This window comes from Xiphias gladius, chromosome 15, assembly GCF_016859285.1.
Source record: "Xiphias gladius isolate SHS-SW01 ecotype Sanya breed wild chromosome 15, ASM1685928v1, whole genome shotgun sequence".
Lineage (NCBI taxonomy): Eukaryota > Metazoa > Chordata > Actinopteri > Istiophoriformes > Xiphiidae > Xiphias > Xiphias gladius.
This window is the reverse complement of record NC_053414.1, coordinates 14,781,304-14,797,544: the sequence shown is the minus strand read 5'-3', so window position 1 is coordinate 14,797,544 and position 16,241 is coordinate 14,781,304. Positions and strand designations below refer to the sequence as shown.

Below are 16,241 nucleotides of genomic sequence, written 5' to 3'. Positions count from 1 at the left end.
GGATAGCAGCCCACTGTTTATTTTTGTATTGTGGTCAATTGTTTCAATGCTAATCTGAGATGAAGCAGTAACGGTAAAGGACATACACAACAGTCAACAGCTCTTTAGGCAGTAAGCAATGCACCTGCACGTTACTGGACTTCACCTTGCATCCACAACTTCTGTGTATCTCCTCACTTTCTAAAATAAATAATGTATGTGGAATCATGGCTTCAAACACACAACTGTTAAACGGTGGCTGACTGTTGGTTCAAGTATTTATTGAGATTTGCCCAGTGCATTTGTAACAAAACACAGGAACTACTTGAAGAGTTTATTCAAAAGGTCACTCACAAAACAATCACATTTCTGAATCAACCATAGCATGAATACGTGTTACACCGTGGACAGACTCAGTATCATCCCCTTCATTATCAATCTCTTTCCTTCACACTCTGCAATGTAGATTAGCCTGGTGTTTAAAATGTTTCAGGTTTTTAGTTTTCTCTTTTTCATCACATACCAGATCCCACTACATCTCCAGAGGGCAAAACATGCCATATTTCTAAAGCCTGTTTCCTCATCTTATGACAAGGCATTCAGTCTACTGCTTCTTCTGTTCGTCTGTCTCTGTTCGAGTCTCTGCACTCCATAGTTGTGAAGTCTTGTTTCTAGACGTGTACTTAAAGCAGCGTCCTCAAAATGTTGATTTTTTTTTTTAATTTTCAGCAACATCCTCTCTTTATTGAAGTACAACAACAGGAATTAATCATGAATAAATGGTACTTTAATACATTGGATCACATTTATTAAAATGCTATATTGTACAAAGTTATACAGGTTGTACTTATGACTACAGTATGTCAATGTGAAAAGGAGTTGCTTGCAGTAATGAACCAAGAGAGAATTTTCACCTGACTCTGAAGTGAAGGAGCATTTCAGTGTCTTTGTGGACATTGTTTTTAGTTTTACACAGGCACAGGCACACTTCTCTCATCAGGGTTGTTTCCAGATGCAGTGCGCAGCTGTTTTCAGCCAAAAAGCTCTTAAAAACCCACTGTACTTTACCTGCCCAGCACCAAACCGCAGACAAAAAGACAAAGTTAGCGACTAGCTGGTGAATATCGGTTCATATACTGTAGTTGGTGAGTTGATAGAGACCAAAAATATAGCTAAAAAGACAGAAACTCAACTCCAAGTGAACACTAATGTTACTCGATATCTGCTGGATGTGTAAATAGGCAACTGTTTGCTAAAAAAGTTGATGATATATTAATATTTTGTTTACAGATTGTTTACGTTGCAAAGTGCCCATGCAGGCCTTTTGGTTGCAATGAAGAAAACATTTAAGGCAGAGATTTCTCATCAGATGTGGAGCTTGATCGTCTTCTGAAAAACAAAAACAGATTCATTTTATAACATTTATCTCTCTCTGTGAATGTTTGGATACAGAGTGAGAGTTATAAAATAGCGACCAGTACCTCGTCTGTTCCACGTCCTCAATAGTCTCTGGTAGGCGGACATTTTGAGTCTCAGGAAGAAAAGAAGCTGATAGCCCTCCGCCAAAAGCCACTATGAAGAAAACAGTACTCGACAGAGGGAGCCACACTTCTTCAAGAAGCAAGATCAGGGGGGACACAGAAACGCCTAAACGCCCCATAAAGGAGCTATAGCCCAATCCATTTTGTCTGTGTAACAGAAAAAAACATCACTTTGGACTACAGAGAAAGCATAACAAATTTGTAACTGTCAGGGATCTGTTTCAAAACACAACTACAGCTCCCTTAAACACTGATGGATACAAGAAGAAGACCTAGTTCTGGGTGTTAATCACTAGGTTTTCCAAATGTCTCAGTAAAATTCCTGCTTGGACAAGGCTTCTGGATAATAGATACTGCTTGTAAATGTGCAAAATATAAGCTCTATATATTTTACTGACCTCATTACTGTGGGGTAGAGCTCCGTTGTGTACAGAAATACAGTAGTAAAAGCTCCCTCTGCAAAAAGCTTGCCAAGAGCTCCTACTGTGGTCCGAAAGACCCGCATTTCTGAAAAGAAAAGGTTTTGTATAGACATTTTAACTCCACCTTGTATTATATTTAAAGTCACTATGTGCAGAATTTGAAAATTAATGACTTTGGTATCCAATGCCATTTACTCTTTACTTAGATAACCAATCATCTAAATGTATTATTTTTATTCCTAGTTTTTCTTTTTCTAATGTTGTTGTCATCCGTTATTGTTGCATTAGTAATAGTTGCATCACCATAACCTTAGTGTTTCAAAAAGACACACACCTAAATTGATCATTTACCTTTAGGGATAAATATGTTGCAGAATATACACAGTCCGGTCAGAACAAGTGTTCCAGCCTGATTCAACCTTCGACCTATTTTGTTCAAGCTGATAAAGATCAATGCTTTTGCTGGGATTTCAATTGCACCGTAGATGAACTGTGTGAGATAAATGTTAACACCAAATCCAGTGACATTCAAGCTGATTCCATAATAAGTACAGGCTACTCCAAACCTATGAACAGAAAAAGAGCAAATTAAACATGATACACATTTGATCCAGAGAATATTAGTTTCATTCATTTACATTACAACTACAAGTGAAATGGACCTAACAATAGGTTAAGTGATAATATACCCCATAATACATGATGTTTTGATGTATGGAAATATCCACTGACTCTATCATTTTCTATTTCCTGACACCTTGGAGTGAATTACCTTATTGATACCATGGGCACTTATCCCAGGTGCATAGAAAATGTTCAAATGTTGAAATTGTCATTATTTTTTTAAAGGTTTGCTTTACTCAGGTTAAGCAATCAAATACAGACAGTCGAATAAACACATTATACATTTTTGCAAGGTTTGTACAGTAAAAGTCTCAGTTGTTTAAGGTAGAAAAAAATGCTACTAATATACAGTACAGTACCACACAATGCCAGTAAGTACAGCCAGTCTCCTCATTCTAGGAGTCTTCACAAGATCCAAATAAGAATATTTTCTGTTTTCATTTTCTACAAGTATTACTTTGGATAGAATCTGGAGAGTAAAAAGGAAAGTTTCGTAAGAGAAGGAATTAGTTCTGGGTATCAATTTCAGAGTAGAAATGAACAGATTATGTAACTTTTGTACTTCGGGCTTTAGGTCAGCCAGGAACTGCTCTCTGTTGTTGACCTTTGCGCACTTGCTCAGGTAAAAATGAGCACTTTTGAGCTTTCCATTGCTTATAAGCCACCTGGCAGACTCAGGGAGCCACCTGTAAAAAAATTTGTTATGATAAAGGACAGATTTTAATTGATCTTTAATATGAACAAATGAGTCACACTTCTGCCTCTTGAAAACTAGAAGTCATGCTGTATATAAAGATTAAGGATCTTTAAAGGGGCTTTTGCAGTCGCTACATACAACGTTAGCATTAACAGCCGTTTACTCACCAGTCTAGAAGAAACATTGTGATTTCATCATCAAACTTCCTTCCCTTACTCGCCAAGAGCTGTCTCCAGCAGTGGAGAGCAATGCCAATGTTAACTTTTGTTTTGCTTCTATTTCTATCATTTCTCTTCTTCTAATGAAGTTAGCATGCTAACCAGCTAGCCCCAGCCCGTCCCGTCTCGTAATATCACTTTGCGATAGTGAGTCACTGTAGCATCGAGTCTGCCCTCAGTTCAGCATGAGAGAGTGAAAATATAACGCTGCTCAGAGTATGTATTCCAACCTCTTGTCTTGAAAATGCAATGACGGCAGAAGTTCTTGGTAAGTAAACAGCGATCAGTGCTAAAGTTGGCTATTTAGCGATAGCAAAAACTTACTTATAGCACCTTTAAACACTGTAAAATTGTTTTGAGTGTGCTTTTATCTATAATAATGCTTTATTTTTTTACACTTAATTGGCAATTATTTATGACATAATTATATGGCAATATAATCAACAATAATTATATGGCAATCATTTTTCTTTACCTCCAACAAATCATCGCCAGGAACAGTGGCGTGGTTGCTGTGGCAGTCAGGTACCTCCAGTCATTCACAAAATAAGCAATGAAAGGTAGCAGAGCACTAGAAATACTCCAGTCCAAGCTCATTAAAACGCCCACTGCAGTTCGATGCTTGATGTCCACCCATTCAATGCCTGTCATGAGTAATGACAATAAATCAAATGTATTAAAACATACTTTACTATAATTACAGGAGACTAGTGTACATTTAGCAGAAGCAAAAAGTGGTATTTTTAGTATTTATTGAGGTTAAAACACAAAAATTATAAAAAGGTTAGTGTTAAGGTACATACTTAGTCTGTCTTGCAAAACTATGGGTATGTGTGTGAAGAAAACTTTTACTGTTTATAATTTTGTGTTTTTTCCTCACTGCACTCTATTAAAAAAAAAACTACTTTCTAAGAAGCAAGAAATATTGTCCTACCTAACTATACAATATGAGCCAGTACTGATAGCGGCAACCATTTAATGACATAAGCCTTATGCATATGTAGTCCCACATACAGTGTATTCATAAGAAGCAGTTCTGATGTTTTTTATAGAAATAAAAGTAGAGCACTTTGGCTGATTTGTAGATCATTTCTTCACTTTGGCAATACATACTAGGTTTCAAATTTGTTTTTTTTTTTCACGAATAGTGATTAAAGAGGACAGGGTGAATCACCTCAACAGACTTAGTTTTACATTGTGAAAATTTCCCACATGTAATTGAACTAATATTTGTTTTGTTTTCCAAGAATGACATATATAAAAGACAGACTATAATGTAAAACTCACAAAGGACAGTGGTGATTATACTTATTCCAGAAATTCCAAATCCAGTAAAGAACCTCATGACAGCAAAAATGGTGAAATTATATGAGAAAGCGCTTGCAAATCCAAAGAGTGTGGTCGTCATGTAGGACACCAGAATTGTTTTTTTCCTGCCAAACCTGTGAGAAAAAATAATTCGAGATTAATAATTAATTAATTAATTAGTTTGATCAAATATTTCGAAGAGTGTACGTTCAGAAGAATATGAATACGTATAGAATATGTTCAGAAGAAGTTATTTGCGTAGACAAATATATTACTTATTATAAAAATGTGTTCAGTGTGCAAAAACAAATATAGTTTATAGACGTTCAATGTGTGAGTTCGAGTTAATTTTATGGTCAGAATAAAGTTTAGAAATAGGAACAGGTGAAGTCAAAAGTTTTATATAGTCTGTGGAGACACTCTCTAGGGCCATTTACTGCACATCAACTTTTTGTCAGCTGATAGTTGAATATTAACCTCGGACTTTCCAAAAATAAGAAGTACTGGATTTTCTTCTTTCTTTGGTACATCTATGTTTTAACAGGCCGGTAAAATTAAGCTCCTCTGTCAATAAGCGTGTTATCTGCATATTGAATGAATTTTTAGACAACCGTACTCATAATCCTCATCAGGCTATGGGCCCTTGTACAGCTGAACTGGCTGCACTACTATTTCTGACTGTCTTTCTGACTTCTGCATAGCTGGTACCTTGACTCAATACAGGTGCACAGACACTAATGTTAAAACTACAAACTAAAACTATAATATCAATAATTATACTGTTTATAAATATATTTTAAATGTATGAGTGTCTCCTATATATCTGTTTAAAAAAATATTCAATAAAGTAGTGTAAAGGTGTAAAGGTGTGATTTGAGAGCTGAAGACATGAACACCTGTCACTAAGATATCCAAATACTGCTGCTCCAAACATGACTCCAATGAAAAAGATTGTGGTTGTGGCTCTGTTGATTGTTTTCTTATCACAAACCAGATCCCACTGCGGAAGGAACAGAGATAACATTTAAAAAAGGAAAAAATAAAGTCGCTAATTTGGGACTGGTATTTGTTTAATGCTTTGTAAATGCAAAAAAATAAAACTCACCTCTGTGGCCAGAGTGGACTTGAAGGTTGTGTTATCGTACACCCATCCATTCTGGCACGGCACTGTGGGTAGGTCAGTAACGTTGGAGTAGTTGAGCAGCAGATGATACTGAGGCTCTGTGAACATGTGACAGGAGCTCGGAGTCCCATCCTCCTGGACTGGAATGCCAACAACAAGCCTCTGTTCCTGCGATAAATTCCTAAAAATACCTCCATCGTCCAGAGAGCCGATGTCGCAGTGGTGAGAGGGAACAGCCGCTATGAAATTGTTCAGTAGAAAGTGAAATGGCAAAGTCACACGAGGAATTACCATCATGACGATCATACCTAACTGGAATTTCCCATAGCCATTTACCTCTGCCAGCACATTCTCAAACTTCATTTTGAAATTAATTAATGTAACACTTTCAATTTGGAGTGAAGCTCAGAGAATAAGAGAAAATATCACAAACCACACAAGAAGAAGGGTTTGAAAGTGAGCCACTACTCTTTTTCATTGTGTTAAATAATGCTGGTTAATGGTCAGCTCTAAGAATGTGTGAGTGTGTAGTAAGGTAATGCAAATGGACAATTTGTGTTCGCTCAGCTGTATAAAAATTGTCTGACAAGTAACATATTTTAAAAAATAAATCATTTGCTGTTGGCTGCCTGTGAATGCTGTATGTATCCCTAAGAAATACATTAAAAGCAATACAGTCATTATATCATACACGGGTTTTGTAGTTCAGGAACGGAGATGAACAGTTTTCATATTTGACACAGGAAAATGATTAAAACATGTAAATTATTAGGAAGATGTTATGCAAACTTGCCTTTTCAGGGTTAACTGGATTATTCTTTAGCAGTGAAGCTTATTGAGCTGGGTAATTGTTTACAGTAGCTTTAATATTGAATTACACGTAATCTTTCTTTAAAATCATTTCCTCTTTACCTTGGTTTCTCAATGTCCTCGATGTACTCTGGCAGTCAGGTGTTTAATGTTTCAGGCAGGAATGAAGCCACTAATCCAGACCCAACTGCCACTGCACATTGAGTGACTGCAGGGAGGAGATGCCACATGTCCTCCAATGGCATGGAGAGCGGGGATATGGACACCCCCAGCTTTGCTACAAACCAGGTGTTGCCTAAACCATTCTGTCGAAACATCAAAGACCTGAGGTTAATGTAAACTTGTAGTACATCTGATACCAACAGAATAGAAGATCATTGTCTTTGGTCAAACTGGATACATGACTTAGTTGTTCACTGACCGTACAACGGTGGGATAAAGTTCAGTTTTAAAGAGGAATATGATTGCGAAGGAGGCCTGTGACAGAGCTTTCCAAGGACTGCTGCAACAGTACAAATGACCCACTTATCTGAGGGAAAAGATTTAGAAATCTGATCAAAAGTATTCTCAGATATATTGACAAAAAAAAAAAAAATTAAAATGCAACACAATCAATTCATTGGATTACCAAAAATTACCCTTTTCAACACACTTGTTGATGAGGAGACAGAGCCCTGTCAATAGCAGCATCCCCATCTTGCCAGGCCTTCTTCCAACTTTCTCCAGGAGGAAATACACACCAATCTCCACTGAACATTTTGATGGAAGCGGATATAAATTGGGTGAGGTATGGGTTTAGTCCAAACCCAGTTATATGTAGCCTTATCCCATAATATGTAAAAGCAACTCCATACCTAAAAAAAACGGGGGGGAAAGAAACATTCAAACCTTTGGTACTGACAACCTTACGATGACTAGTGCAAGGACTGTAAAAAAAAAAAGAAAAGTGGAAAGTTACTGTGAGCTCTGCTGGTGTCATCAATCATCTTTCAATTAAATACCATTTTGCATATTATATTAAATATCATATCACATGATACATTGTTGATATTTTTGCATTGTATATTAAAAAGATAATATTAATCATTAGTTTAGATCTAGTGTTTGATTCATTTCACATATTATCTTAAATGAACTAGTTGAGTTTAGTAATTTGCAAATGTAATAAAAAAATATACATAATACTTAACGGGAATCAAAAAGGGATTGTACTGATGAGGTTAAAAAACCCAAAAAGGCTCATAAGGAGATCTCACCAAAAAAGAGAAATGGAATTAAAAACTGTTCTCAAACTGAGCTTAAAGCTCAGAGAACATAGAAAAAACAGGACTGTTAAACTGGTCTTTTGTTACACAAGTCAAATGTTAACAGCAAGCATAGTCTACAACTGCTACTAAGGAATGGTTCAACATTTTGGGAAATATGCTTTTCACTTTTCATGTCTGTGCGCTTAATGCAGAGCTGGAGCCAGGCGACAATTAGCATAGCTTAGAATGAAAATTGGAAATAGGGGGAAACCGCAAATCTGACTCTGTCCAAAGTTCAAAAATCCACCTACCAGCCCCACTAAAGATCACTGATTAACATGTTTTATCTGGTTTTGTAAACCATACACAAACGGACATGTTAAAAACCACAATTTGTGGTTTTGGTGGGAGATGAAAGGGTGCTGGTAGGCTGTTTCCCCTCATTTCTTGTCTTTGTGCCATGCTGAGCTAATCATCTCCCAGCTCCAGCTTCACACTCAACAACATAACAGACACCAGAATTGTATTTCTCCAAATTGTTGAACTGTTCCTTTAACCTATCAGAAGAAATTCACACTTAACATACTATCCCTGACAATACAGCAAATTTCCTAATGTTTAGAGTCCTGAAAAGATCAACAAAAGTGTAAGACAGTAGACAGTAAACACACCAACACAATCAAAGTGTTCATTTTAAACACATATCATTTCTTATATTGCTAAAAGGTTGTCAGCTAACCAAAGTAAAAACAATGTTAAAAAGTACCCTTTATGTGATGGTGGCCATACATGCTGTTATGTTGTTCATCCCGGCACATTTCATAAACGAGTCACCTCGCAGACTCTGGAAGCCACCTTAAGTGACAAACATGCTGCGTTCAGTGTCTCATCAGCTTCTAACAGGATTCAGCTTTTCATGTTGCAAGGTGTAAGATATGAAATTTTAATACCTCCAAGCAATGAGGGCCAGTCTCAGGGGTGAGGTCACTGCCAGAATGAGCATCCGCCACTCAATTATACAGTACGCAATTCCAACCAAGATCCAGTTGCCAAGTGTCCAACCCAGACTTCTGCTTATACAACGGAAGGTCCTGTGTACAATGCCGAACCATCCGGCATCTCCAAAAATGTCAGCACAGAAACAAATGTAGTAGAAACAAACATGAACAAAGCTAAAACTTGTTCTTTTTTTCTCATCTCAATCAAAGGTTTAGCACTAGCCTAATTACTGACAACAATGGATATGACATTTATTCCTGTGAGTAACATCCCTGTTAAAAATCTCACGTCGACAAACATTGCGTCCGATGTGGAGAAAGCACTCAGCACGGCAAACGTCATGGATGATAAATATGATACGACCATAAGCGGCCGTCGCCAAAATCTGGTCATGAATAGAATAAGTTGAGAGTAAAGAATATGCTCAAAACTTTTGGTTAATTCCAGGTTCACAGGAAAGGACATATTTTGCACATAAGTAATCAAATTATTTCACATTCCCCTCTTTTATCTCATAATCAGTTTCTTTGTATTCCTTGTTAAATATTCTTAACAGGAACCTGCTATAATACAGACTTAAACAAGTAAGGCCTGTAACATGCGTAATGTTTTTCAGTTTTTTTACACTCATTCGTTCATGTTGTAATTTTTACTATAAACTTTATTACCAATTGTCCATGTATACTGTAATATTCCCAGTGTGATAAGACTTGGCACACTACTGTATGTACACGCTCTTGCAACAACCACTTTTCTGTGAAGTTTTTGATAATTCGAGAGAAGACCTGAATCAAGACTAGCTTGATTTGGAATTTTCCAACTCCATTAATCTCTTCTTTTTGCTGTGCTTCTAGAGTCGACTGGAACCTAAAAGTTGTAATAGTGACGTCAAGTAAAATGACAGAGAAAAAACAAGACAAATTTACTAGCCCCATGTTAATCATTCCAATTTTTTTACTGTACCCAATATGGTGCAATTACTCAGTCAGTGTTCATCAAGAGCCAAAGACCATCTGCATTTTACATTTGGCGAAAGTGAGGTGGATGATAAGATAAGATAAGTAAAGTAAAGTACAAAATGAGAACAATTAAATGAGTAAACAGACTCAGCTGTTGGAGTCACATTATTTCACATAGGAAATATTGATATTACACAGTTTAGTATGCATTTATTTTGCATGAGTGGATTTGTCAGTTTTGGTGTGAGTGGTCTATTGGCAACAGTATTGATTGTATAGTCTGACAGCCGCAGGAAGGAAGGACCTGTGGTATCTCTTCTTCACACACTGCGGGTGAAGCAGCCTGTCACTTGCTTATATAGTGCAATGGTATTGTCAGACCAGTCCAGTTTATTATTATGGCGAAGACCCAGGTACTTGTATGATTTCACCACCTTAATGTCCACTCCATGGATGTTCTCTGTTAGGCTGGTGTGTTTACGCCTGCGGAAGTCCACCACCAGCTCTTTGGTTTTCCCTGCATTGATCTGGTGGCGATCAATGCCCTTTCCGTCCCCCACAGGCTGTGAGTCAGATTCCTTGTAGCCAGAGATGGTTCGAAGGCCCCTCCGCAGTCCACTGACATTGAGGAGAGCCTTTATGTCAGGAACAATCCAGGATTTGTTGTTGGAGAAAAACACCATATTGTCCTGTAAGGTACGGCATTCTCCACACAGAAGCTGATATAATCAGTAATACAGTGTGTGAGACTGTCAATGTCCTCCCCATTAGCATCACAAGGTACTTCCCACACAGTTGTATCAAAACAGTTCTTCGAAAGCTCATCAGATTTGTTTGACCATCTTTTCACTGTGTGAGTGACAGCTGGCTGCCTGTGCACAAGAGGTTTGTGGCAAAAATTCAAATATGCTGCCTGATTCTATGCCTTTTATTGTTGCATTAATATTTGTGCAGATACCTAATTTTCTATGCGTAATGCTACATATTGTTAGTCTCGAGTTTTAGTCCAACATATACTGTCGGATGTTCATTAAGCTCCACAAGCATAGGATACAAGCTCCTGCTCAGAGAGTAGAAAACTTCTGATATAACTAGTAACTACTGGTTAGCATAGGTGAATTAGATAAGAGGGGATGATGGCTGGACTGCTGAGTGGGCAATGGCTGCCAAGGCAGCTTAGCCTCAGCAGATACAATGTAGATGTAAGGCTGGGTCAAGCCACTGAATATTTTCTCTTCGCTTGGGTGAGCATAGGAGTTAAAAGAAGCTTAAAAGTATGTTAGGTCAGTTTAAAGGTCCTTTGGGTCAGGGCTTGACAACAGGGTCGTATGTCATGGGGCCCAGCAGATTTATGATGGCACAGCCTGATACACGCTGTGGAGCCAAGTGATTGGTCAAACATCAGTTAACATGAATTTTGGGCTTCCATAGGAATGCTCACCCAGCTTTTTGCAACTTTTGACTGTGTACCGAAAATTTTAGTAGAGTTCTTCCTCTATGCCCATATTACTACTGCAAACCACCATTTCAAACTCAGATTTAGTTCCATGTACGGGCATCCCATCATAGAGAACAGCAGTCTTACTTCATTTATTTACTGTACAGCAGTTTTATAATGTGTAACTTTATCCTCAATTTTATCAACCCTGTATAATACCCCAATTTGACAGCAATGAACAAATGATTATTAATGCAACCTGTAACTGTGGTTGAAAAACAACATACATTATATCTGTGTTGATTTTGCATGAGGTAGACTGTTCATTTTTGTGTATTTCTCAGTAGTGACTGTTAACTGAATTATTTAATTATTGAAACGGAACACCTGAACTGATACCAAGCTCATGGCACATTTCAAATTTCAAAAAAGTCTAAAAATATCTTCAAAGTTTTAGGTACAAGTTCATTTTGTCAACTTGCTGCAGCTGCATGATGCTAACTGAGCTGTGTCTGGGTGGGGGGGGGGTCTGGGGGGGCAGGAACACCTCTTCTTCTCTCTCTTTAAATACAGCAGCATACATGAATGAGCAAGGCTACACCGTGTGCAAGTTGGTAGCTGCACTTCATAACAAGCGCTCAGAATCTCTTATCTGTGGTCATGCACTGAAACTGCCAGGATTTGAAGTCGACAAGGCTGGATATCGACTGATGAGACAATTTCTGGACAAACTTTTGTCTTTCACAGGCCTGTCGGGGATGAATACTGTAAGTAGTGGATTTGGCAAGTAATTCCTTGATAAACTTCTTCAACCTCTTAACAGTGGTTCTCGTTTGCAGTTTTTTTATTGGTAAAGTTAAGCCATAATTAAATGATTCATTCACCCTACTGTTGTGGATTTCCTTTATTTATTAATTTAGCAAATAACTTTGTTGAGTTTGATAAAAAAAATGTCTATGAACAATAATTTAATATTTGCATCATAAAAAATTAAGTATCATACCAGTAACATAGTAACTAAGTAGTTTATTCTTTTCATTGAAACTTGTTTGTTGCCTACAGTAGCCTACATCTTTCTAATTGCTACTGTGTCAATTATATAGTATATATTAATCCATGAAAAAAAATCTTCTTTTGTCAACATAATAATTGCACTATCTCTATGGATTAAAACTGTATATACAATTGATTTTTGTTCTGTAATAAGGTTCCTGGAATGAGTAAAAAAAAAGGTGCTTGTAGAGGCTGTTAAAAACGTGGGTTTCTCATTAGTGGTTGAGGAAAGACAGTCTTATTATGTAATAACATGGAAACATCTAATCCGCTAGAGCTCAGTCCTCACAGGGGTCATCCCCCCAGACCAAGAGTTCACTCATTTGTCAAGGATGCTGATTCCCTGTTTCCATGGCAATAAGTCAAAGCACTGGAGTTACTGCCATACTAGGAAACAGAAGCTCCTGCAGCACTAAAGCAAGGTTTGATGATGGTGAGGCGTTAAATCGAAGTGGAACCAAGTGTGAAGAGAAGCATGGTCATGGGACAAAGTGCCAAAGACTCTGTACCTTTAGCAGTCCTGGAGTTGCATGTATCATTTCATAAGGGTCTGTGTATAGTGGTAAAGTAAAAATGTAACAAAAGTCATGTAGTTTAATTCAAATTTATCTGAGGTTTCAACAACCTTCCAACCTTCAGCCCAGTAATGTATTATCACATAAAGTCATGCTGCATGCTGCATTTAAAAAAATGGTGCATGTACTGTATGTGTGCAATGATACATATTAGTAACCAGGAGGTCCACTGATATTTGACACGTAGAGAATAAGTTAACTCCAAAGAAAGGAGGCCCGGTTCCGGTCTCAAGCCTTAGATTTTACTTTGGAACCATCAGGAGCAGTTTAGTTTCTGGAAACAATAGTATATTAATATCAGGTGTGCCAGCTGATTGCATTATATCACAGGCCTGCACAGCTCTTAAGATAGAACAACTATGTCAACAATACATAAACGGTACTTGGCAAAGGTTTAGGCACTAAAAGTAAAGTGAGGATGCTTTTAAAAAAATCCCTTAATAGTTTTCATTTATCAGTTAACTTCATACAAAGTGCAGTAAAAAGATACAAACTAAATCCAATTGATATGAGGCGTAACCATGTTGTCCCTTTAAAACAGCCCCAGTTCTCCCACGTACATGCACAATTTTTTCAAGGTATTTGGCAAATGGGTTGTTCCGAACATCTGGGAAACTTGCCACAGTTTTTCTGTGGGTTTACACTTCTTCAGCATCTTGTGTCTCTCCATGTGATCCCAGACTGACTCCATGATGTTGAGTTCAGGGCCAGACCATCTGTAACAGGACTCTTTGTTCTTCTTGTCCCTGACGGTAGCTCTTTGTGACTCTGGGGTCGTTGCTGAGAAGAATTTGGGACCAATCAGTTGCCTCCTTGATGGTGTTACGTGATGGATAAGAATCTAAACACCTAGAGTGCCGAACACTTTTGCACAGTACCGCACATAAACACATAGCAACCCTTAAAGCTCACAACACTATGGTAACAAAGTTTTTGTTGTTTGAGCAATGCCTCTGTTTATTTTTCAGGTAACGTTACCCATATAAGCATGGTAGAATCATTGCAGTTTTTTCATAGATCAGTTTTTTCGCACCAGTAGCTTACCCCGCTGAAAAAAAACATGGTCAGCCACTGGGAGACAAATATGTGTAATAAGTATTTCATATTGCAAATTGGTAAGTAAGTCTGTTTCACTAAAATTCCAAATTGTTAGATTTGCAAATGACAGTGATGGCCATGAGGAAACCATAACGTTCCTTTGCTCTATTATATTGCAAAATTACATTATCAGTCTGACACAAGACAGAGCTTACGTGATCAATAACTGAAAAGTTATTTCAACTTTGTACACATTATGAGAGATATGCATGCTATTAAAAATAATATATTAAACGTATGTTTTAGGATAGGTACTATGTGTTTTTTAGTCCACCAACTTTATCTTATTGTGAAGATTCAGGTGTGAAATAATGTAAATACTCATGTTTTTGCATAAATATTAACTCGCTGTTTCCAGTAGCGGTGGGGACTAAGGATGACAGTATCAGTTAGTGAGTTTCTGTCCAATGCTTTGGTCCAGACTGGTTCCATCTGCAATCCTCCACTGTTGCCATCAAGTCAAAATATTTATTTAGTTTTGTTTTGCTGTTGATTCAATTTTATGAGTTTGTAAATGTTTAGGCATATGTCATTACTAGCTATCTTCAGCAAATAGCATTTGACTAAAGACATTCAGAGAAAATATACAGTATATGGCCATGAATAAGGGCATGGTTCCAAGCACCTTTGAAAAGTAGTTCTTGGTTTATTTCCTCGGCAAATGAACAAATTTGCACCAGTATAAGAAAAAAAATATTCTCAGCAAAAACATTTTATATCAATAGATTTTATGAAAGGAAACTGGGTTCCTCGTTGGGAAATATTAACAGGAATTATTCCCCAGTAAGTTACAGTAAATGGATGTACCTCAGTGGTTTTTAAAATGAGATCAAGCTGGCATTTGAAGAACTGATCCACTCATGCAATAGCCTATACTCATTCTTATATATTTTTGTCTTTTTTTATGAGGCGAACAATCAGAAGGTGGATTTATTGAACTACACTAATGTTGTGCTGCAGTGATATGACACAACCTTGTGGTGGATGTTGGGAAGTGTTGAGTTTGAGAGTAAAAGACTTGTCTTTGCACTCTAGCTTACATTTTTGGTATTCCCTGCTATTTCCCAAACTATAGTAGACTGCTTGATTTTTCTTTGTTTTGTACCCTGGTGTATTGATTAATTTTGTGTAGGCACTAATGTGAACCATTTCAACAGGCCATCAATTTTGAATTTTACAGTTTCATATTAGGTTATTTGGGCCCCGTTTTCTGTTCGAATCCATACATTTACCTGACAAAGGCATGAACAACAACTGCTAGCTTTAATATCAGCTTTGGCCAAAATAATTGATTTGATGGAAAAACTTTGACAGCTGTTTTGTACTGGATAATTTAATTAATAGAATCATTTTTCATCTACTCTGATAGAATAATTGATTACCTGAATAAATCAAGAGAATAATTTGGTAGATTTTTTGATAGAGTGACTGTTTATATAATTTAACTGCAGTAACAAAACAAACACTTACTTTTAGTCAGGGAGAAGGAGGCTACTATTTCTACTATGTATAAAATAAATAGTGTCTCAGATTTAGTTCTTAAATGGAAATGCTTGCATCCATTGCAGTGCTGATATTTTCTGTAATGATGGATGTAAAACAATGGAAGGAAAAAACCTTGCTGTATAAACAAGAGTCGGGAAAACAGCCACCCAATTGTTTTTCTTAAACTCTTGGATGTGAATGCTGCTTCCCCCTTGATATTACATACCATTCCATTTAGAGCAATGGCAGCCCTGATGAAAGTGCCAGAGCAAAGCTGCACTTCCTATTGGGGATAGGAATAATCAAGAAAATTACATAGTTGTTATAAATGTTCCAAAGTGCACTAATGCTGAAATCTGAACAGTAAACACTTAAATGAAAATGAGTCGTAGCCATAATAGTTAAAATTTGAATATGTCTGCAAGACCACTTAAGTGTTTACTTTTCACTTTGGCAAATCATTACTGTTAGACTGGGTAGAGAGTATTTATAGGTTTTTTTTTTATAATTTTATGTATAACATGTAATATTGAAAGTCTGCCTAAATGTCTAATTATATTATAATCCACCCTTAAAGTGAAAGGCTCCCTGGGCTGAAGTTGTTTATCTTTGTTTTAATGAAGGTATCATTGGTGACACCCAGAACACTGTGAAACGGCATTAGA

General features: G+C 37.1%; 1 protein-coding gene and 1 pseudogene across 1 annotated transcript; both read right to left on the bottom strand.

Annotated features, from left to right (window-relative positions):
- Window positions 1–1,243: 1,243 nt before the first annotated feature.
- On the bottom strand, window positions 1,244–6,275 carry LOC120800478 (solute carrier family 22 member 7-like). The gene is made up of 10 exons (XM_040146610.1): window positions 5,895–6,275; window positions 5,686–5,789; window positions 4,769–4,923; window positions 3,957–4,125; window positions 3,129–3,252; window positions 2,926–3,035; window positions 2,294–2,508; window positions 1,919–2,027; window positions 1,461–1,667; window positions 1,244–1,368 (listed from the first exon to the last, which is right to left on the bottom strand). The coding sequence occupies exons 1-10, from the start codon at window positions 6,273–6,275 to the stop codon at window positions 1,326–1,328; spliced, it is 1,617 nt and encodes a 538-aa protein (XP_040002544.1). The 3' UTR covers window positions 1,244–1,325.
- Window positions 6,276–6,820: 545 nt separating this feature from the next.
- On the bottom strand, window positions 6,821–10,610 carry LOC120800572 (annotated as a pseudogene).
- Window positions 10,611–16,241: the final 5,631 nt, after the last annotated feature.